At 42.8% G+C, this 24,678-nt stretch overlaps 1 protein-coding gene across 1 annotated transcript in view; it reads right to left on the bottom strand.

The window, feature by feature from the left end:
- The window catches only part of apbb1ip (amyloid beta (A4) precursor protein-binding, family B, member 1 interacting protein), a 30,565-nt gene extending 8,993 nt beyond the window's left edge, over positions 1-21,572 (bottom strand). Inside the window, exons 1-7 of the mRNA XM_056433665.1 lie at positions 21,087-21,572; positions 14,272-14,331; positions 13,158-13,245; positions 11,181-11,428; positions 9,173-9,250; positions 5,585-5,744; positions 2,779-2,900 (exon numbers count right to left, since the gene is read on the bottom strand). Of these exons, the coding sequence (XP_056289640.1) occupies positions 2,779-2,900; positions 5,585-5,744; positions 9,173-9,250; positions 11,181-11,428; positions 13,158-13,245; positions 14,272-14,331 (756 nt within the window). The 5' untranslated portion in view covers positions 21,087-21,572. The remainder of the gene's footprint in view (positions 1-2,778; positions 2,901-5,584; positions 5,745-9,172; positions 9,251-11,180; positions 11,429-13,157; positions 13,246-14,271; positions 14,332-21,086) is intronic.
- Positions 21,573-24,678: the final 3,106 nt, after the last annotated feature.

Below are 24,678 nucleotides of genomic sequence, written 5' to 3'. Positions count from 1 at the left end.
CCAAGTTAAAAAAAAGATTTATAACAGCTGAGTGTTTGTCAAGGCTCAGGAAACCCTTGCAGGTGTTTCGAGTTAATTAGACAATTCAAGTGATTTGTTTAATACCCTACTAGTATACTTTTTCATGATATTCTAATATTTAGAGATAGGATATTTGAGTTTTCTTAAGCTGTAAGCCATAATCAGCAATAAATCAGAATAAAAGGCTTGCAATATTTCAGTTGATTTGTAATGAATCCAGAATGCATGACATTTTTGTTTTTTTAATTGCATTACAGAAAATAAAGAACTTCATCACAATATTCTAATTTTCTGAGACAGTCCTGTATATCAAATATCTGCTTCCCAAAATATGGATGAATATCCAGAGCCAAATCCGAATTTTGGGAAGCAGATATTTGATATATATCCACAATATATCCATGATCTCCTGGATCACTGACTACCTCACAGGCAGACCACAGTTTGTCAGAATGGGCCGTGTGCTGTCTGGAACGGTGGTCAGTGATGTTGGAGCCCCACAGGGAACTGTTCTGTCTCCCTTCCTCTTCACCCTGTACACCAGTGACTTCCAGTACAACACGGAGTCATGCCATCTGCAGAAGTACTCTGATGATTCTGCAGTGGTCGGGTGTATTAGGGATGGACGGGAGGAGGAGTACAGGGCAGTGGTGAGTGACTTTGTAAAGTGGGCCGATGAGAACCACCTGCGGCTGAACGTGGCCAAGACCAGAGAGATGGTGGTGGACTTCAGGAGGAGGCGACAGCTCCTACACCTCTGAGTGTCCTGGGAGTGGGCGTGGACATGGTGGAGGAGTACAAGTACCTGGGCGTCTCCATCGACAGCCGACTGAACTGGAAGGCCAACATCAACGCTGTGTACAAGAAGGGATGAGTCGTCTCTTTTTCCTGAGAAAGCTTCGATCCTTCAACGTGTGCAGCAAGATGCTGGAGTTATTCTACCAGTCGGTTGTCGCCAGTGTGCTGCACTTTGCCATTGTCTGCTGGGGAGCAGCATCGAGCCGTGACACCAGCCGTCTTAACAAACTGGTTAGGAAGGCTGGCTCCATCATCGGCTGCCAGCTGGAGCACCTGGAACAGGTGGTGGAGAGGAGGTCGTTGAAGAAACTGGTGTCCATATTGGACAACCCGGACCACCTCTCCACCACCTCCTACAGGGACAGAGGAGTACTTTCTCCAGACGTCTCCTCACGCTCCGCTGCCACAAGGAGAGATACAGGAGAACATTCCTGCCGACGGCTATGAGGCTCTACAACAGTTCTCCTCTTGCCAGATCACCCTAACCCTTCTTATATTTTGTGTTTTGTTTTTTTATTCTTGTGTGTTGCTGCTACTGACTCGACAAATTTCCCCTTGGGGATTAATAAAGTATATATCTATCTATCTATCTATAAGTGTGTGTCACTTTAACAACTACTTCTTGCACTATGTTGATTGCTGTTGTTGTTGTTGTTTGTCTGTCTAATGTACACAACAAGCCGCCAAGTCAAATTCTTCTTGTGTCTAACACACGTAGCAAATAAAAGTAATTTGTGTGTAAAAAAAAAAAAATTTCCTGTCTGGTTAAAAATAAAAAATAAAAAACCTTTAAATTAAATTAAATTGAAATGAATCGGAACAAAAAAAGATTTTTTCTGAAATAATTTGTTCGAAATGCAACTTTAGAATTTTTTTCCCCTGTCTGGTCGAAAATAAAAACCCGAAATCTTGAATTTAAATCAAATTTTAAATGAAAATAAATTGGAACCAAAAAAGCACCGAAGCAGAAAATAGTCAAATTCTTCGTGTCTCCATAACACACGTAGCAAATAAATGTTTCTGATTCAGATTTTTTAAAAGTAATTTGATCGAAATGCAACTTTAGAATTTTTTTTCTTCCTGTCTGGTCAAAAATAAAAACACAAAATCTTGAACTTAAATCAAATTAAAATGAGAAAAAATCGTAAAACAGTCAAATTCTTCGTGTCTCCATGACACACGTAGCAAATACATGTTTCCGATTCTGATTTTTTTCGGAAGTAATTTGATCAAAATGCAACTTCAGAATTTTTTTGGTTTCATGTCTGGTCAAAAATAAAAACAAAAAATCTTGCACTTAAATCAAATTTAAATGAAAATAAATCTGAACAAAAAAAGAAAAGAAATCCAATGGGCTCCAAAAAAAGAAAACCCCCCTCGACCCTGCGACTGGGCCGACTGTGTTTGCGTTGTGGCCAGAGATATTCTGGGAGCTCTTGTCAGAAGTCAAAACTGTATTTTGATAGAGACGTATGCACGAAGCCGATCGGCCGTGCGCTGGGGGGATGTGGAAGACACAATGGAGTACTTAAAAGCAGAATATCTCACCAGCTCTCCAACACGACGGTTTGCCTCTGCCAACAGACCGAATCCATTAAAGACGTCGGGTTTACAAAGGGTCACATTATATCAACAAACATGCCAAGATCTCACTGTCTTCTGCCTGAGGCCGTTTGCTGGTGATATATTACGGCGAGGACGTAAATGCAGGAGGTCATCCCGCGAGGAGGAAAGACATCTCATAATTCAGACAACATTTCAACGGTGAAAATAGCCAGATGGCGTTTGAGGAGATGGATTCGCACAAGAGGCCAAGGATAGCTCGAAGTAGCCAGCGCTGGACCGTTGAGATATCGCACGCACATCACCTCCGATCGCTCCGTGGATGTTTGGAGAGGCGTTTAAAGAAAAGAGGGTGGGGGTGGGATACAACGGGGTGTGGGGGGGGGGGGGACCAACCTGTGGGTTTTTGAAAACCTCGTATTTTTCCCCCCGCTCCTGAAAGAGGAGTTTGTTCTCGCTGTCCCTCGTCCACGCCAAGAGGGGCTCCACCAGCTTCTCGTGGTCTTCAAACGCCCGTTCTGTCGACAGAAAATGAAACCTGGACGTCAGCGCGTTGGTCGCGGACATTATTATTAATATCGAAATTAGAGTCAGTATGTGTGTATTTCCTGTGCGTTTACAGCGTCTGTATAATGACTCTGATGACATGTGTTTTGATTTGCAGAAAAACGAGACAAACTGCAGTCATTAGTCCATGTGCCTTCTTTTTTTTAAATGAATTATTCTTATTTTTATTCATTTTTAAATGGCGCCATTTGCGGCCGCTATACTTTTTCAGATTTAATAAATAGTGGCTTTTTTAGTCAAATATAAACTACTCGATAACATCATGGATAGATTACAGAATGGGACCAACAGGCTGAAGCCAAAAGGGGATTTTGTCATTTATTTTTCCCCCTCTTACCATTTCTGAATCCTTAAGTCTGGTATCTCTTTATTTTTAATTTTGGAAATACATAATAGAGCTGGCACTGCAGGCAGGAAAAGAGCCAAAAGTGCTTTTTGGAGTAAAATTACAGAGTTGCACACTTTCTGCTGCATTTTAGTATTGAAGCTAAAACTTATTAACCCTTGTGTTGCCTTCGGGTCATTTTGACCCGATTCAATATTTAACCCTCCTGTCGCCTTCGGGTCAATTTGACCCGATTCAATGTTTAATGTCGGTGTTCTTTCGGGAGTCAACAAACAAACATAAAGTACCTCACACTTAAACTTGGAAAACAATATTAATTCTAATAATTTTCTGGAGATTTTAATAGCTGGGGTCATATTGACCTCAAGGGTAAAATATGTTAGTAAATATAAAGGTAACAGGAGGGTGAAACATTGAATCGGGTCAAATTGACCCGAAGGTGACACAAGGGTTAAAACTACTATAGTAATGCACTTCTATACCATTCCCATAGAATAAGGATCAAAACCAAGACCGCAGAACCATATTTATATATATATATATATATATATATATATATATATGCCGCCGTGTTTACTGCAAGGGCGGGAAGTCAGCAAGTATAATTATTATTCATAATTATTACCCTGGATGGTTGTGATGCATCATTTACTCTAATAATTATACTTGCTGACTTCCCGCCCCTGCAGTAAACACGGCCATTCCTAAATATATCCTCAGCACATTCAAACATTAATACCAATAATCTTACATAACATTTCTAATCTTCCAAAACCAGTTTACTCCCTCACAAAAAAAAAACAAAAAAAAATTCTGAATCTGCAACGGTCTTTAAATCTCACATTATATTCTCTTTTTATTTGAGCAACCTTTCAAAAAACCCCGAACGTTTCCCTACATGTAGACGGCAGTTCGCCCGGTCGTGAAATCTTTAGAATCAGCTGAGCTCGGGTTCAAAGTCACAGCCGCACAATCGTCTATTGTGAAGAACGGAGGGCGGGCTCAATAAAACACACGCCTCCCCGTTCTTCTGGAGGGAGGTTAAATAAGCACTAAACCTTAAAAAAACACGTTATGGGCACTTTCCTCCTCACCGGCCACCCACGGACTCAGAGCGATAGATCTCCCAGAATGCACTGGGGCATTTGACTCTGGTTTAGCCGCGGTCCCCAATTACAGGTTACCGGCCGAGGCAGAGGTGAGAATTACGTGGGGGGAGGCGTTTAAATAAAACAGAGCCCAGTCAAATGTCGAGCCGTCACAAGGCCGACGGCGTGGTTAGTCAGAGATGACCCCCCCCCCCTCATGATTAGAAGTCAAGTGAGCTGAGGTTGTTGCGTGGATGACTTGCTTTAAATAAACCGGTGTGTCAGAGACGGTTTAAGACGCGAGCCATCTCGTTTGGGCCAAAATGAACTGCGGCGACCGAAGGGAAACACTCGGTTCCTCATTTGTTGTGGGCTGGCAGTTTATATTTTTACATTTTAAAATGCCCAGAAAGCAAAAGAGTCAGTTCAACTTTCAGGGTTGATGTTAAAAAAGAAAAGAAAAGAGGCACCCGTCAGGGGTCTGAGAGCCCGGTGAGACCTCGGCTCGTGTTTCTGAGGTACAACAAAGTGACTGTAAAGTGACTCAAAGTGTACGTCAGCCGATACGCTGTCGTTTTTCTTATTGACAACAAAATCCGATGAAAAGAACAAAATGCCACAATTAATTTATCCGACGATCAGAAACATCGTATTCATCTGAGACTTTCGCAAACGGGTGTGCCAGGTTCCTTCATTACAGTTAACTCTGTGCTTTATTGCGCAATAGAGTGAAAATAGCACTATTTACTCCTGTTTGAGTAAAAAACTATAGCCACAGTTATTTTTTGGTTTTTCAGAATAAAAGCATTTTTTTTTTTAAAGACGGGACAGACGGGGTTCGGGAAGTCTTGGCAAATGGACTTTGTTTTAAGTAAGGACTAATAAATCCAGGCTTATCCTTTAATTTCATGCTTCACAGCTGAACTAGCTGCATATAAAATTACTTGAATAGAAATAGAAAGCAAAACAATATTGACTTTAATGACTTTGCGGCCTGCGCCTCGTTAAAAAACAGGCGGGAAGTTGGCTCCCCGGTCTCGATTTGATTGGTTCTTTAAAAGAAAAACACGAACGATCTCCGTCACAAAACACTTAAAACATGAAAGATGTTGCACAGATGACATTGGACCGCTTTGCCGATACCAGTGTGTCGCGTCGACCCTCCGTGCGGCGCACCGGGCACCTCGTGGCAGGAACTCACCCAGTTGCAGCTCCGGGTTGGTCTCACACAGGCTCCAGTCCACGTTGCAGTCGCAGTGAGTCTTCTCGAACATGTTGTCCAGAACCTCCCGGACCGTCTGCCTCTCGTCCACCATCAGCGTCTTGGCGCTGCCGTCGTTCATCAGCACTTTCACCACCAACTGTCCGGAGAATGCCACGCTCAGTTTCATGTTGGCGGCATGCTAACATGCTAACATGAGTCACTCTGGACCTTTCAGCACATTTCAGAATGTCGTCATTTACTTTTCTTAATGAAATAACCACTACATTTATGTATTAACATATTTCATGTTGGCGGCGGCATGCTAACATGAGTCACTCTGCTAACATGCTAACATGAGTCACTCTGGACCTTTCGGCACATTTCAGAACGTCGTCATTTACTTTGTTAATGAAATAACAACGACATTAATTTATTAACACATCAAATTTTAAATTCAGTTTATCAGTTAGATGCAACTTCCATCTACCAAATGTTTGCTGCGTGAGCGCCCATCCATGTTACCTGTCGCTAATGGATCTAATTGACCAACAGGAAGTGAGCGCTTCCAATGGGCTTTATAGCGGGGGGAGCTCAGACTGTACCATTTTGAGTTGAGTACAGGGGTGTTCCGTTGTTTCAGGGAGTAACCGGCCTTGCTTAAGCTCCCTCAACAACTAATAATATCCATATTAAGAGAGTGAGGAGATTATTTGAACGTTTTTTTATTGTTGTTTTTACGTATAATTGTCTTATGCATTAACTTTGGGTTGTTTAAAGTTCCTTACGGGTACAATGGTTGAAATTGAAGTTGGTTTCGTTCTGCTGGAAACTCGCTGATATCTTCTAAATTGTGATTAATCTATGACATCAAATCCTATTTTTGATGCATTTTTTCACATTTTTGTACAGTTAATTTAATTTATTTAAATTATTTTAAGGCTAAAATGCTTCTAAGTGGCATGCCACCTGTAAATAAAACATACACCAGGTGAAGACGACTCCTGTGTGTTCTCCCTGACCATCTCGACACCTGTTTTCAGTCTTAACACAAACCTAAAAGCGAAACAGTCTTCCGGCTGTAGCTTCATATTTAATAAACACGAAAGTAATGTTTATCTTTTCTTCCGACTCTCAGCAAGAAAGTAAAGTAAAGTTAAAACACGTTGAGGAAAGCGGCAGTTGTCTCTAAAGTGTGACACCAAGTCAAAGCCTCGAAGCTCATGCAGCTTGTTTATTATCCGCTTTAAGTACAGTCCGTGTGCACTAAATGCTTGTTTCTGGGTCCTAATGTTAGTTTTACGAGGAGAGTTGGAGCATCAGCACTTCTGTCTCTCTATCCTATTGACCTTATTGGGCATTTTTTTGTAATTTCCTCCCCATTGGATTCATCTCTCTCTCTCTCTCTTTTTTTTGCAGTCTTAGCATCTCCCTTTCCCCAAGTTGGCTGCGTCTATCTCTGCTCTCCTCCGCTGGCTCATACGGCTTCACACTTCCTCTCATCTGAAACACATCTACACCTCGGTGCAGCGGAGGAGTTTCACAGAAACCGAGGTCGGCCGGTCGCGATGAGCTCGTGTCATAAACTGCGGGGTGATTCAGAGATGTTATCGCAAGACGGATTCAGAGTGTTGGATCACCGCGACGGTTCCTCGGTTCCCGACCTTTCGGGAAAACAATATATGGGTTTGGCGTGCGGCTGAATGAAATGTCACTGGATATCAAATTATTCTCCCTCTTACGGTTCTTCCTCATGCGAGGCGGGGGAAGCTTTAAAAATACACCGTCCGTGTCGAAAGCATGAAACCCCCGAGGGCCTCTGCCCACAGGCGGCGGGGCTGAAACCACAGAGAGTGCACCTTGCTCCTCTGCGCCAATCAACCCCGGGACAGATGTTCCTGTGGAAGTGGCCAGTGGTCTGCTTTTCCTCAGCATCCCCCCCCTCCACACACACACACACACACACACACATACGGCAATTTGCAGCTGTTTTCTGCTGGTTCCCTTTAGATTTATATATAACTAGAATGGGCACTCGGTATAGTGCATACCTTCGCATTTCACAAGATTGGGAACATTTTGGCATTAGTTGCATGCCAATTGGATAAGAATTGACCGTGCTATGGTAAAAAGAAGATTCAAGATTCAAGATGTTTTATTTGTCACATACACACACACACACAGTGTGGAAATGAAAGTGGCAATGCTCAGCAGGAATGAATGTGCAAGGCACACACACTATTTACAATAAAAAACAACACAATATTTACAGTAAGTGTGTGTGTGTGTGTGTGTTGACCTTTTCATGACCTTGACATTGACCTTTGACCCGATTGATCCCGAAATCTAATCAAAGGGTCCCCGGATAATAACCAATCATCCCACCAAATTTCATGCGATTCGGTTTAATACTTTTAGAGTTATGCGAGCGGAAGCTGCACAGACCACAGCAGGAAAGCCCTGCAGCGCATAGTGAAGGCAGCTGGAAGGATCATGGGTGCCTCACTCCCCCCCCTCCCATCCCTGCAGGACATATACAACACCCGCCTCACCCGCAAAGCGACCTCGATTGTGAGTGACCCCTGCCACCCCTCACACGGTCTCTTCAGCCTCCTGCCCTCTGGCAGGAGATACCGGAGCCTCCGGGCTCACACCGCCAGGCTGTCCAACAGCTTCATCCACCAGGCGGTCAGGAAGCTGAACTCTCTCCACATCCTCCCACTCCGTCCTCTTTCAGACTCACATGTCTGAATGCTGCTAGCACAATTTATGTTGTCTATATGTTTACATGTTTCTTACTATTTTTGCACTTTATGTTGTCTATGCACTTTATGTTGTCTATATGTTCACAAGTTTTTTACTATTTTTGCACTCTATGTTGTCTATATGTTGCACAATTCACTTTATGTTGGACAGAAGAGAAACGCAATTTCGATCTTCTGTATGTTTGCACATATGGAAAATTGACAAATAAAACTGACTTTGACTTTTGACTTTGACTTTGTAACACGCATACAAATAAATAAATAAATAAATACACGGCGATCAAAACATAACCTTCCGCATTTTCAATGCGAAGGTAATAACTTAATAGACTATTATTGCAGCCACGCCCATACACATGATAAGACTTCTCAGCCGAGACACGTGTAGAAGTGTATAAATTGGTCGTCATATATTCAGGTTTGGTTCTGCTCGCGTCCTGCTGCGAAAGATTTTTGCGCGCAAAACCCACATGTCTTCGTTTTTTGTTGACTGCTTATGCATGCTTACTACTCATTATTCATAAATGTCAGTGTAACACTTTTCATCTGTACACATGACATCCATTCATCTGTCCATCTTTGAGAGGGATCCTCCTCTGTCGCTCTCCTGAAGGTTTCTTCACTTTTTTCCCTGCAAAAGGGTTTGTTTTTCCTGATCCGATGGGAGGTCAAAGGTCAGGGATGTCGCATGTGTACAGACTGTAAAGCCCTCTGAGGCAAATTTGTGATTTGGGGGTATAGAAAATAAACTGAATTGAATTGAAAAGTGTACAGTTGCCAGTGGATGTCAGACCAGAGGACTCCTCGTGTTTGGTCGTCTCACCTTTTTCACTTTAGCTTCCTTGAGCTTCTCGAGAGCGAGCTTGATTTTGTCGGCTTTCATCTGCGCCTCGATTTCCTCCTATATGGGAGAGAGAATATGATGTTATGTTAAAGGCTGAATATGTCCATCCAGCATTAGCATTAATCTGGTGTAAATGGGAATCATACCACCAGAATGTCATTGTGTTAAAGCCAATACATCACCTTTGAACTGCACACATGCACAATATGAACTAGTTTGATATTTTTGAGCAATACATTCACTTAGTTTAGATGAAATAATCAAATGAAGATTAGATGTTTATATATCCAAATTATGGAACTACAGCCAGCAGCCGGTTAGCTTAGCTTAGCATATAGACTTGAACAGGAGCGGACTCTTTCCAAAAGAAAAAATATATATAGCACCTCTTAAATTTAGTAATCTATCAGCCATATTTAATGTGTTTAATCCATACAAATAACAACCAACAGAGAAGAGAAGAAAACCCATAATGTGTCGTTTGTGTTTTTATTACAGATTAAACAAACATAAAGTATGATGTGTGAGTTTTAGAGATGCTGGATGGCAGATTTTGTTAAATTGCCAAGTTAGCTGTTTCCAGTTGTTATGCTAAGCTAAGCTAAAGGACTGGTTGCTGTAGTTTTACTGTACACGCTAATAGAGGTATCAATATTCTCGTCTAACTCTCGACAACGCGACACATGGGTTTATCTTCCAAAAATCTTAAAGCTGTTGCTTCTAAAGGATGTGGCTGCTGAGTTCATGTCTGTGGATGCAGCGTGTCAATGCACACGTAGAATTCAAATTCCACAACGTCTCACACGTGAAGCGTGCGTTCAGGAATTTCATAAGGGACATTATATCTAATCTAAATCTCAATTAGCGGGGACAGGATACCCTTTAGTCTGGTTTATAACTCGGATGTGTTTTCACATCAAGAAATCCTGCCGACGGTGCAGTCTTAATGAACTTGTACACCTCTATGACACATTCTCTGCCTCAGCACAGCTGGTGTTTTTACCTCAGACGGATGAGGTAAGGAGCCCTGCTAAAGTCATGAACCCCGTCTGGACCCCCTCCCCCATGCCACATCTTAACTCCCCTCCTCCGACCTCTTGGTATTGATTCTGTTACTCTTTCCTGCCTTACGTCTGTCTGTGTTTGATCTGTTCCAGACAGACTCGCCGGGCTCTTTAACTGGAGCAGATGCATCCGTCCAGGAACAACTTCGCCATGATCTCACCGGCCAACTGTTATAAGAGCAGTACCACTCTTTCCAGTTCCACTAAGACACAACAAAAAAAGGGGACGCTAGAAATGCATATCCTGGGAACGAGCGGTGCTTCGGTTGTAATACTGTCTTGTCACGCACGGCTCAGGAAGGGTTTTCTCGTGGTGATCCAGATTTTGACATTATTATCGTCTTACATTAAAAGAGCTACCAATGCAGAGAAAGAACCTGTCTGTAACAGTTTAGCTCCACACCTTCCTTTTGTATTAGTTGTTTTCATCCTGTAACTATCACGTCATTCCAGATCCTGCTTCCCATCTCGTCAGTCCAACTCCCTTCACCTGCCTCTGATCACCTCGTTAGTCCCTCATTCCCTTCACCTGGTCTTCATGCCCATCTCACCTGTTGCCCATTCCCTCGTTAGTCCCTGTCTACTTAGGTTCCCTCACGTGTCCTCTGGCAGATTGTCTCGTGTTTTTCCGACCAAGCCCTCGAGCGTTCCACAGTGTGTTTGATTATTCTGTCTGTTGCGTTCCTGACAGAATAAAGTATCTTTATTTGCATTTTCTGTCTCCTGAGTCGTGCATTTGGGTCCACCCTAACCCCCCCCCGTGACACTGTCATCACGCGTTGTGGCATTTTCCCTTGAAACCCAAATAAACTCTGTATTACTCCGACAGGCCTCGGTTGAAGCCGTCACTTCTTCTAACGTTGGACCGGTTCCCAGCAGCGTAGAGGTGAAGAGGTTCTGCTGCTGTCGTCTCGGTGACTCACCTTCGTAGGCTTTGCAGACTGAGGGGGCGGAGGTGGCAAAGGGGAGGTGGCGGAGGCGCTAACGCCGCTGCTCGTTGGGGAGGCGACCGGACGGATGCTCAGGCCCTCGGGTGGAGGCTGCGGGGGCGGCGATGGCACCTTCAGGTCTTCAATCTGCGCCGCGAGTTTCTCCTCCGTCGCATTGAGATCGGCCATCAGGTCGGCCATGAGCGCGTCCAGATCGATGTCCTCCAGTTCATTGAGGGACTCTGGTGTCAGAACGAGGACAGTAAGAATATTCAAGATAAGAGATAGATATTTGCCAACTGAGCACACAGTTGCTTCAGTTCCTTTTTATCTTAAATGACATGAGCATGAACTTTCATTTTTTCCCCCTCTTTGTTTCATAATGACAAATGAATGATATTGTGCAATGAATCAACTGGTAACATTTATGTGCAATAGTATACGTGGCCACTTGCAGATCAAATAAATAGATCGAATTAAGGCATTTCTTTGAGTCTATTCCTCGTTCCTCTCCTAGCTCCTAGTCTTCCTTTAGGAATAAAGGCTGGTGGTGTTGTAGAGGGCGTCAGACTGAGGCGTAAATGATTCATCAACTATTTCTGAGCTAATATTTACAATGTATAAACCTATGAGGGTTGTATTGGTCGAGACTGAAATGTCTCAATGACTACTGGAAGATTGTCATGACATTTGGTACCAACATTCGTGGTCCCCAGACGATGTACTCTTCCGATATTGGTGGATCAAAAGTATTTTGGCGATCCCTATAAGCAGGTCACAAGTCAATATGTCCAAAACTTTGTTTTATGACCAAAAGGGCTGCAAAAGGAATGACATTTCCAAATCCTTCAGCTGTATTCAGTGCTAATTGACGAATGCTAAGACGGTAAACAGTCGGTTTTATCATGGTGAGCACGTTAGCGTTAGCCTTCTGCTCAAAGCACGGCTGAGAGATGAGAGTGTGCTTGTAGATTTTTAGTCTTGTTGGAAAAACAGTTAATTTGTGATTGATTGTCGTTCAGTTCAGATTTATGAAGGCTTGTCCTTGTAGCTGCCAGTAATGCGTGGTGCAGAGCTGACGTGACCAGACTGAAGGAGCCTCCTCGATGGCCGTACTACTGAATAAAGAACTGGGAAAGGACGAGTTAAATTAGAGTGCTACTGCCAGCAGCAACCTTGCTCTTACATTAACCTGCTTGTTTTACAGCCCATACGAGCCAAAGGCAAACACTGAATAATTAGCACATGCAGTGACCTCCGTCTTTGTCTGAAATCACCGCTTGAACAGCAGCCAGCTTTACTGCAGAGACACAGCGACGCTGTGTTTCCTACGGGATAACCCACTTTCTTCAACAACATCAAGCTCATTTTATGGATGTATTGTGCATGTTTCTTATTATTCCGTCCTATTTTTCATTGTGCATTTTATAAATATTTTATTGCTTACCTGTATGTCTAAATTCTACTGTAGCGAAAAAATACTCACTTGCTGGATTAATAAAGTATCTATTTATCTATCTATCAATCTATCAACCTACCTATCTATCCATCCATCATCTATCTATCTACCTACCTATCTATCTATCCATCCATCACCTACCTATCTATCTACCTACCTACCATCACCTATCTATCTATCTATCCATCCATCATCTATCTATCTACTTATCTACCTACCTATCTATCTATCCATCCATCACCTATCTATCTACCTACCTACCTATCTATCTATCTATCTATCTATCCATCCATCATCTATCTATCTACTTATCTACCTACCTATCTATCTATCCATCCATCACCTATCTACCTATCTATCTATCCATCCATCGATCTACCTATCTACCTATCTATCTATTTATCTATCTAAGCATCCATCTATCTATTGAACCATCCATCCATCCAACCATCCAACCATCCATCATCAATATATCTATCCATATATCCATCTATCTATCTATCTATATTTACCATTGAGGTCAGTGAAGCCGATCGAGAAGTTGACTTCTTCATTGGTTCTGGGAAGGGACGCGGGAGGTACTGTTTCCTGTCCGAGACTCTGCAGGGAAGAAGGAACAAGGCGGCGTGTTTATAAGAGCGCTGATACGATATGAGATATGTGCAGCCACAAACTGTACGGCGCCACAACACAGACCCAAACATACACACTACGCCAGAAAGCTTTCCGTATGCACGTCTAGAGTTACATCTGTTTGTAGCTAGCAGAGCTTCTAGCCCGGCAAAATGGAAGTGATTTAAAATGACTGGTGGGTTTAAAACAAACAAACATCAAAGTCATCAGCGGGGGCTTTCACTGAGAGAGAAAATGTGTAATCTCTAGCTGGTTCATGCCATTTGACCTCCCAACCCCCCCTCCCAAGATGAGTGTGTAATTGATGGTTGTTAGAAGACCCAAGAGAGTATGTGTGTGCCCCCCCCCCATCCCCCCCACCCCGCTTTGACTGTTGTGATTCCCAGTCTCGAGCGCCTCGGTGATCGATGGAGGGTTTTAGTGACTTTGTCGTCCGTCGCTAAAGTAGAAACGTCCATTTAAGGTATAATGTGAGAGAATGAACCCATCTGGAGCAAATGCGTGGTGTTCAGGAAGTGTTCCACGAGAGGTGTTTACAGCTTCTTTTAAAACTTACACAAAGAACATTTAATGCATTTTAATGTGATAGAAAGGCCTGTTTGAGTGTCTGCAAATTGCGAAATTACCTCTATGTATACATTTAAAATAAAAGAAATGACACCCGCTTATGGAAAAGTATTTCTTAAACCAACTGTGTAATTTTATTTCCCCTTTTTTCTGTAATTTAATTGGGTTTGTTTCAGTATGAACATTTCTAAGTTCATTTTTTCAGGATTTATTGGAAATTCCAATCACAATAAAACATATTAATTAAAACCATAGCAATCTAGCTTGTATAACATATCATGAAGACTGAATTAAACATGCATTTCCCTCCCAAAAAAGGAAATGTCAATGAGCTATAACACAACATATTATGAGTGAAACCCAGAGGCGTGGAGCGAAGTGAAAGCTGCACGACCCTTGGTTGTCGTGACAACCGTCTTAGTTCACCTGAGTGAGGAGGTCCATCTCCCCCAGCAGGTCACTGAACATGGCGTCGATGTCGTCCATCTGTTTGAAAGCAACAACGAGAGTGTGAGACATAAACAAATAGTCAAAGACACCCCCCCACCCCCCCATGATCCTCTTGGTGAAATGACACATTCACAAGTACACGTTCATGTGACACGGCCAATGAGACGCAGTGCAGCTGCTTCCCTGTTGAAGTGTGTGCCCTGAGGCCGCGTCGCCGTCTCCACCCAGACCGAAGGAGGAACAGTATGTACGCGTGACTTCCAGGCATTCATTTTATTTAATCGTTTTGCCAGAACGTGTCGCGTCGTGTTGCACATGTTTGAACTGAAGACTGAGACTTTTTGTTTTCTGTCAGAAGCTTGACAGTCCCGGAGCCTCTCGGGCCCCCAAACTCGCCACTGCAATCAGTCCCGTGATGTCATTAAGGAGCTATCGCATTACTTGATTGCAATACGCAACGTTGTAATCAACGTGTGTGACCGTACCGATTATTTTTTCAGTTACGGCGTGCTAAAGACATGCAGCACGACCATGACAATTGATCCCTGAAACATGCTGAGTCGGAGAAAAAATACGGGGGGGGAAAAAACGGGGGGGGGAAAAACGAGAAACCATCAGGGGTAATAAAATATGCTCGGAATTGCTGATCAAGACTCACCCGCTTGACTGCTTCAGAGTGTGTTTAGTTTAAAGAGCTCTCAACACGGTGGCACCTGAGCCGAGACGCTCCGACACAGGTAGACGTTACTTCACTGAATTTATGAGTTATTATCTTCGCTTTGAAAATGAGGAAGGTTATGTTTTGGTCGCCGCATATTTATTTATTTGTATGTGTGCGTGTTTGCGTGTTATTCGCATAACTCAAAAAGTATTAAACCGAAACGCATGAAATTTGGTGGGATGATTGGTTATTATCCGGGGACCATTTGATTATATTTTAGGATCGATCGGGTCAAAGGTCAAGGTCAAGGTCATGAAAAGGTCAAAATCTTCTTTGAATCGCATGAAATTTGGTGGCCAAAATGTGGCTGCGGCGAAGGTATGCGCACTACCGAGTGCCCGTTCGAGTTTTCTTCTAAATCAATAAAGCTGAATATCAAACACGGCTCCTTTAACCCCCGACGTAGTTTACCATTTTTACTCGACTTGACATCTGTCATTCTGTACAGTCGGCTGTCTCTCGCTGTGTATTATTTGAATCCCCATTTCCTCAGAGTTAATGTTATGATGGGCGAGAGTGTGCAGTCCAAACAGAGTCCCTGTGTTCCTACGGGGTCAGTTCATGGAGTCACGCTGGTGCTTTAAAGGAGTTTAAGCTTCACTAATTCCACAAATTAAACCTGCTGTATCTGCTGCATGTTATTGGTCCTGTAAACCCAACAACGACTGAGCCTGTAAAGGTCAGAATTCTAATCGAGGACCTCCACGCTAAAGGCCCGTCAATGTTAATGAGTGCACTGATTTGTCCATTTCTTTTTTTGGGAGGGGAACGACGTTAAGCCACAACACAAACTTTAAGATTGAGGCAAGAAAACCACTTAGTTTGGGTTTTTTGGAAGACCGCCAAGAATGCGTCGCTTCACAACAACACCGGGCTTGTGGCTGAAAGTCCTGTGTTTATTGGACCGAGCCACTTCCCCTCCCGCCCTAAATTGCTCCATCTCTATATTTAACACTGTGTCACGGGGCTCTGACCACTACGGAGTAAAGTGGATCCGTTTTACTTTTCATTGGCATTATTTTTGTGCTGAGCAACATATAAAAAAAGACAAAACTAGAACGGGCACTCGGTAGAGCGCATACCTTCGCCGCAGCCACTTTTTTGGTACGTGGCATGAGAGTGTGGGGAGCTTAATGTCATGTGAACATGTTGGCATTAGTTGCATGCCAATTGGATAAAAATTGACCGCGCTATGGTAAAAAGAAGACTTTGACCTTTTCATGACCTTGACATTGACCTTTGACCCGATCAATCCCAAAATCTAATCAAATGGTCCCCGGATAATAACCAATCATCCCACTAAATGTCATGCGATTCGGTTTAATACCTTTTGAGTTATGCGAGTAACACACAAACACACACACATACAAATACATAAATAAATACACAGCGATCAAAACATAACCTTCCGCAGAATGCGAAAGTAAAAAGACTAATATCTTTACATTTATGACAATTTCCTGATTTGCAATGATTCTGGGCTGCATGACGAGGCACAGCGACGACAGCAGAGGCACACACAGTCGTCGTTGTTGTATAACTCAATGAATTTTGTATGAATATGAATAAAACAAACTGCTTTTTGTCCATTTAATACATTATGATAGATGATTTTAAAACAGTCGACTAAGCGTGTCTATATCTGTACCGGCGGTTTACCACTTTATTGTGGTTTTACTAACTTTGTGGCACAAAAGCATGACTGGACTGCAAAACTCTGAGGTTGGGTTATTACATAAAGGTCAAACAAGGTCATGTGTAGCCGTAAGATGAGATTCATTATATGTGAATAAGACATAGCTGGGGTTAGAGAAATATGTGGTTTAGTCATAGTATGTGGACAGCGTGGCTCCACTGTCCACATCTCTCTGTTCTGAATCTTCTGGGTTCAACTCCACCGATGACATGTTCTATCCTTCAGAGTATTGTTTGCGTAAATCTCCGGTTTCCACATGCCGTTACGGCGGATTAGACATGAAAATGTTATTTTTAAATAAGTGCAACTCGCTGTTTTCACTCATCGCAGTTTTGAATCTGCTTAGTGAACTTTTTAGAGCAAACAAGAAGAAGAAAGAGAGAAAAGTTGTCATGAAAAGCAAAGCGGAGACGGTGGAGCGGACCCCTCGGTCGCACTGCGGCGGAGACGCGAGTGATTGATTGTGTACCAGGCAAGAGTTCAAATGCTGCGACACGGATCAATATTGTTCCAACGTCGAAACAGATGGCGCTCGTATGGTTTGAAGCTTGACGAGGGGAAATTGTATCTCAAATTATAAATGGTTTTGAGCAGATTATTTGTAGTATTTTTAGCTCTTTTGTGACAACGCCATGTTGACATATTTTCCATAATGACGTAACTTCTTTGAGTCACTGTGTGGCCCCCACTCCGCCGCCCCCTTCACAAGAATGGTTTGCCCCCAGGAGGAAGTGGTACAGGCCGAACTTCCTGTCACTCGCGATGTCGAAATCGAAACGTTGACACGAGGAGCCACCTGCAACCTTAATGCTGTTTCCTTCACTCACATTGTGTCACATGTTCACGGTCTGAAAACACATCTCACGTGCACCTATGCACGTGAAACGCAACTCAAAGCGATCGCAAGCTCGATAGAAGACACTCGGAATTTAAAAAATCGATTAAAACCACCAATTATTTTCTTCTCCCAGTGGTTTCACATTTTTATTTGACGACAGATCTCGCTGCAGCGTCCGCAGTTTTGAGGTCCAAGTCGTCTCTTTTCTCACAGACAACCGCACGGAAGAAGCAACCGCTGCGATGCCACTTCCAATGTGCATCTTTAAAGTCACACACGAGGAAACGATTAGCGTCGGTCGAGGCCGAACGCGTGAGAGCTCTCATACGGCCGAGAGGAGTGGGAGAGTGTGGAAAACAAACGCGCATCACGGTGATGTTTAGAATCACTTATTCTGCACATAAATGCACGATTGTAATTTGTGTCTCCCTTCACACATCAACATTAACCTTAAGAAAGTAGCCCCTCTTTTCATTTGTTTTCGTGACATTGCAAACAAAACCCAAACGGAGAACCACGGGAACGGGGTGAACCTTCAAGTGCTGTCATAACAACAGGAGAGGCTATTTGTTTTACTGAGAGATAAGTGGATTCGCTTTTCTGCTGAGAGTTATATCAGAAGATTGATAACACTATTATATCTGTGAGAATGGGAATCGAGAGCCAGGAGGTGGTTAGCGTAGCTTAGCACAGGGACTGATAACAGGGGAAATAATTACTCCCTCTCTGTAGAAATATTGTGAAGCCAAAAGAATTAAACAAACAATATGTTCGTGGGCTTTAGAGGTGTTCGTGGATTTATTTTCTATCTTAGGATGGAACTAAGCGAGCTGTTTCCAATCTCTATGGAACGCTAAGCTAAGTTAAGCTAACGGTCTCCTGGCTATAGCTTCACATTTTGAGTATCAATCGTATCTAACCTTCTGCAAGAAAGTGAACAAGCGTATTTCCTCACATGTTTTCTTCTTTCAAAGCCCATGAATAAAAGAACCACGATCTTTTGACGGAGACAAGCGAGCTGTTTCCAGTCTCTATGGTAAGCTAAGCTAAGTTAAGCTAACGGTCTCCTGGCTATAGCTTCACATTTTGAGTATCAATCGTATCTAACCTTCTGCAAGCAAGAGAACAAGTGTAGTTCCTCACATGTTTGCTTTTTTAAAGCCCATGAATAAAAGAAATTGGCTCAAGACATCGAAAGATTTCGAAGATCTGTTGTGAAATCTTGCGAAAAGTTTTTTTATCAGCGCTGTTGGAGAAACTTCACAGGCTAGTTGGAAAAGAAAACGTTGGCTCGACTAACGCTATTTGACAAGAAGCCTCACTGGCGCCTGAAATGCTCGGAGGCGGGCTGACTTTTCCATTTTAATCCAGCAAACTGATGTGTCGACAGAAGCGTAATATATCTTTGAGAATTGGAACAGAGAGCCAGGAGGTGGTTAGCGTAGCTTAGCACAGGTTCTGATAACAGGGGTAATAATTACTCTCAGTCGAAATATTGATAAGCCTGAAAAATTAAACAAACAATATATTCGTGGGCTTTAGAAGTGTTGGTAGTTCCATTTTGTATCTTTGGACGGAGCCAAGCTAGCTGTTTCCAGTCTCTATGCTACGCTAAGCTAAGTTAAGCTAACGGTCTCAACTAGCATATTTCCTCACATGTTTTCTTCTTTTAAAGCCCATGAATAAAAGAAATTGGCTCAAGACATCGAAAGATTACGAAGATCTGTTGTGAAATCTTGCGAAAAGGTTGTTATCAGCGCTGTTGGAGAACAGTTGGAAAAGAAAACGTTGGCTTGACAAACGCCATTTGACACGAAGCCTCAGGCGGGCTGACTTTTACGTTTTAATCCAACAAACCGATGTGTCGACAAAAGCGTAATGTAGAAAAAGGATAAAAAATAACGGGAATCGCTTCATTTCCCGTCAATATATCTGCATTTACTGGAAGACAAAGTGTGTGTTTGTGATCCTTCGTGTTCGCAGGACTTTGGCCGCCGCCGCCGCAAGCCCGAAGGAAGACAATCATAAAAATATGCCGCTGTGCCTTTTTGCGCCGCTTCTAGTTTCTTTCCAGAAACCGCTCCGCAAAATATGTCAGCATTCATGAATAGTATTGGGAAAACACTCGAGCATTATCATCTGGCATCGAATCAAACCTCCGCTCTACTTCTGGTGTCCAAAAGAATAACAAGTCAAAACAAAAATTGCATGCAAGCGGCTTCTACATTCCTAAATACTCTGAAAATACGTTTTTTGTGCGAATTCATATGCGTCTAACTCGAGTTTCAGGCGAGGAAAATGGAAACCAGACAACAACCCTAAGCGTCCGTGTTTACCACGATGTGCAAAGAACTCCCTCTCTTACTCAGATATCTTCACTCAGACGCTCTACTGTACGAGAAGTCGGACACTTCTGAGTTTTTTTGGCAGCCGGAACAAAAACAAAGTGCTGAAGGGCACAAAAAAAAACACGAATCATAACTGACATTTCACAATACACAAGATGGTTTCTACGTGTGCTGAAGGGAGTTTCTGCTCTTGGAATCAAACACGGACACTAATTTCCGCTCAGGTTATATTTACATAATCCTTCAATCTCTATCTTTATTTTTCCTCCGCAAAAAAAATCCCCTCTGCGCGTGAGTCATTGGACAGTCTGTCCAAACACACTGTGTATTGCACACTGTCTATATTTAATATTTTTATATTTAATTTAATTTGTCATTAGTATTGTGTATTGTGTATGCATATATGTTATATATATATACATATATATTTTATTTTATATTTTACTTTGTATACTTGTGTGTTTAGTTTATTGGTGCTGCTACTGTGACGACAAATTTCCCCTTGGGGATTAATAAAGTATATATCTATCTATCTATCTATTGTAACTCCTTCTCGCTTGACGGCAGTGTAAAATAAAATGAGTAGAAAACTGTCCACTGAACTTTTTTTAATTTACTCGCAACGATGCAAATCTTATCGGTAATTCTGTCTGTTTTTACGTGATTTAATCTCATCTCAGATGCCAATTTGTACAACAAGTTCTTACCACCGGTGACAGCTCTATTAGCTTCAAACAAGAGGCCAAGCGTATCGGTTTCATGTGGGTATTGAGTCATACGGCAGTCCGAAATTAGAGTCGGGTCCACCCAGTTGGAAAGAGCTCATATGAACACCCTTCTCATTATTAGAATAGCCTAACGACTCTTATCGCTGTACAGAAACATCATTAAGCCGTATCTGTACAAAAACATCTCGAGGGACAATCGACTTTTTGTACTGTTATAATGTGACAACTTTTTAAAAGTCCGTATCAAGGAGGTTTTAAATCCCAAATTGTGACTGTATATATGATTTTCTGTATACAATTTATGTATAATGAACATTATCTTTATTATCCTTCCAGCTGGAGGAGGAAAAAAATGATTTCATTTGAAAGATAGAAACAACAAAGAGTCGTAAAGTCAAAGTCATACCGTCACCGTTAACTGAAGGTACACGAGCTCTAATCTAGCCGAGGTGCGACTCACCTTTTCAAATGTGTTAATCCTCGTGTCACCGGTTAGTTTCTGAGCCTCACGGACATCGGTTCCCCCCCTCGGCGTACTATTCTCTAACAAAGCTCAACGCCAGAAAAGAAGAAACACAAGCGGGTTTGGGTGTGCTGATGTGGATTGCATCTGTCTTGAGTGTCGACTTCTTCCTGCTCAATGCGGAAGTTCAGGTCTCGACCTGCCACTGCATTCCTCCTGCGAGAGGCTCAACACTTTCACAACAGTCCTGCCTGGGCAACGCTGGGCCGTCCCACTGCACACCGTCCTCCTCATCCCTTCTTCTGCAAACGGTTTCGAACAGAGGACAGAGAGAGGGGAACAAAACCCACAGTCGAGGGTTTTTTTTTGGTTGATTGACGAGCACTTTTTGAGCGTAAGGTGTTTGGAAGAAGAAGAAGAAAAAAACGACATGGAAGCGAGGCGGGAACGGCTGATTCAGCAGGAGGAATGTGACGGGCCTCGGTTAATAATTCACCTCTCTGTGAAGTCTACCTGAGGGGGTGGAGTGGGTAATACGGCACGGCACAGCGGTGAGCACCAGACTCCGGCTGAGCTCCTGTGATCTCTATTCTGATGAAATACGCAACATCTCCTCCGGACACGTCCATGAACTCAGGAGTCTTTTTTTTTTGCTGTGCAAGTCTCTTTTTATTTTTCCTGCTTTTTTTGGGTCACTTAGAATCAGGAAGGAGTTGAGACACTGGTGTGGTGCAACAAGGTCGGGTGGAGGGGGTGGAGGGGGGGCTGTCAAGCTATGAATAGCCTCGGGCTCTTATCAGACCAGGCAGATACAGATAGCTCTGTTTATTAGCATTTCTCCTTGAGGCAACCTGGGAGGCCAAAGAAAACTTTATTTTTCATGCATTCATGTTATCCCTCTTCAGCATAAAGAGGCGTCAACCTTTTTTTGGAAAAGGTCAAAAAAGTATAAGGGTAAGAAATGAGATTCACGATGCAGAATTGTGCATTTTTAACTCTTTTAATCTGTTTATAAAGTAAAATGTCGCTCATACCATCTGCATTATTTGCTATTATTAGCACCTCTGTGTCCTATTCTGCCCCAAAACCGGCCTCGGGGTGACCGGTGGAGGCAGACCACCTGTTCTACGGCGAAACCGTGTCATCATGCGGCGAAGCCGAGACTAAATAACCTTGAGACGAGAGCCTTTCGCTCCTCGTGATGTATTAAACACTCCGGGTACAGACATGTGTCCCAGTCACCCTCATTTCCTCTCTCCCCTCTGAGGGGTTGACAAGCAGATGGACGCGGTAGGCAGGTTCCCATTAGCTGAGAGAGAGAGAGAGAGAGAGCATGACTTTTGTACTTAGTTACATTTTTGCAGGATCCTTTTGAGTTTCTGAGTCCAACAGAGTGGATTCCCATACATCTCACACATCTCACACGTCTCATATGTCTCGGTGCACGCAGTCAAGAAAGAGAGGATGGGTATTTTTTTTACCCGCATGTGTTGTGCATTTTAAATAAAGTGAGAGCCGCTATTTAAAAAGCGCTACAGGGTGAACTTCTGTTATGAAGTATACAGCAGGGCCGCCGCAGATGGTAAGCTGTGAGGTGTAGAAGATAAACAGGCTCTGAAGTTATTAGTTTCCATCATATTTAATCAGAGCGCTCCAACGCACCTGTTAAAGCCCTTTATTGAGCCGGTGTGTGTGTGTGTGTGTGTTGGGGGCATTGTTAAAGGTACTTCTGCAGAGGACAAACTGTCAAGTGATGCATTAGGAGAGCTGTAGTGCCCTCTGTTTGTCATGATGAGTCCAGGTTGTCGAAGCGAGAGAGGACCCAAACGCCGACATTACTGCACAAACTATTTAATTACAAAAAAATCACAGACCAGACCAGACCAGACAGGAACGACAAAAAACGCGGACCAAACAGTACCAAGCCACACTGGGAATGAGACGAACAGGGTTTACATACACAGGCAAGGCGGAGGTGATTGGACAACGGGGAACGAGACACAGGTGAACACAATGAGGGCGGGGCCAGCAATCACACAGAAGGAAACAATCAGGGCCAAGGCAGCCAATCACAGAGAGACAGAAGACACAAGGACTTCAAAACAAGACACAAAACGAGACACAAACTCCAGATCATGACACTGTTTGTACCCTGCTGTACTAAATACTCCATGTGGGTGGGGGTGGGGGTGGTGCAGGTCATGCTACACCTGCACCGCTTATTGTCACTGATCCACTCTGCATGTTTACACCAGGAAGATTCCTCGATTGATTGTGTGTTGTTGTTGTTGGACGTATGCAACTCCTTTAAGTTTACAGCCCTCCTCTCTCCGCTGGCCTCGGCGGGATTTATTGGCCAACATAATTCATTCAACAATAAAAACAAATGTTTCTTATTAACATGAATCAAGCTCGCCTCTCAATGGAGACCCGTTTCTGACCGTTTAACCACCATATAAAGGGAAATGTTTTATTTTATTTTCCAGAGCTAGAGAAGAAGCATGATGTACACACACATGTGTGTTTGCTTTTGGGCAAAAACAATCAAATCAACGTGGATTTTTGGTGAAGGATTTTTTTTTATTTTTACGATTGCCTGCCAAAATTATAAACAATAAGTCAAATTTCATTCTCCAAAAACCACAGATCGCAGCTGTCAAAGGGAGACGGGAAGGGACCTGGACGGGTCACCAGGTTATCACAGAACTCATATGACCCGAGCTTCTTTGAACCCACCCTGAGACAGAAGGACCGGCTGGGATTGGGGATCGAACCCGAGACCCTCTCACTGGGAGTGCACAGTGCTGTAACCACGACAACACCGGGCAGCCATATGTCAAATATATGGATTTAATATTTATGAAATATTAAGTCAACAGGTATATATATATATATATATAAGTATATATTATATATATAAGTATATATATTCAAATTAAGAGAAATCAGGTCAGAAATATGTGTCAGAAGTCAGAATAATCAAGTAATTAAGTAAAGTAATTCTTATTAAAAAAATATATAAAATAAAAAAATTTAAAAAATAAAGAATATGAAAGTAATAGGTCATCATTTTAAAGTTAAATTATGACACAGAGTTACAAATAAAAGATAATTTTACTTATAGATTTCTATAAGTTATATATTAATTATTATTAGTCTACTTTCTTGGCGGATATTGGCTGACATACCTGCCTGACCTTGACATAAATTACACCAGAACCCGCCACAAGACAAACCTCCCACCACATGTCGGCCTCCGATAACCTCCGGCTGGAGATGTCGCTGTATAATGAGAGGCTTCCAAAAACCAGCTGTGGGTCTCACATTCCTTCACTTCTTCCATTCTGTACCTCCAACAAAAGCTTGACCTCTGTCGGCTGCATCTGCGAAGAGGGACGAGGCCCGCAGGACCAGAAGGACATGGGGTTGAGGACCAGCAGCTGTATCAACACTCTTGGACGGCCATAAGGTCACATTTTAACATGAAAATCTGAGCAAATACATGTCATTTTTAGAAGAAGAAAAGAAGAACAACAAAAAAAGAGTCCTCCTGCTTTCTTTGTGGGGGGATTCCTGCAAGGAGAACCGA

The sequence above is a fragment of the Pseudoliparis swirei genome, chromosome 16, assembly GCF_029220125.1.
Source record: "Pseudoliparis swirei isolate HS2019 ecotype Mariana Trench chromosome 16, NWPU_hadal_v1, whole genome shotgun sequence".
Lineage (NCBI taxonomy): Eukaryota > Metazoa > Chordata > Actinopteri > Perciformes > Liparidae > Pseudoliparis > Pseudoliparis swirei.
This window is presented reverse-complemented; position numbering and strand designations above follow the sequence as displayed.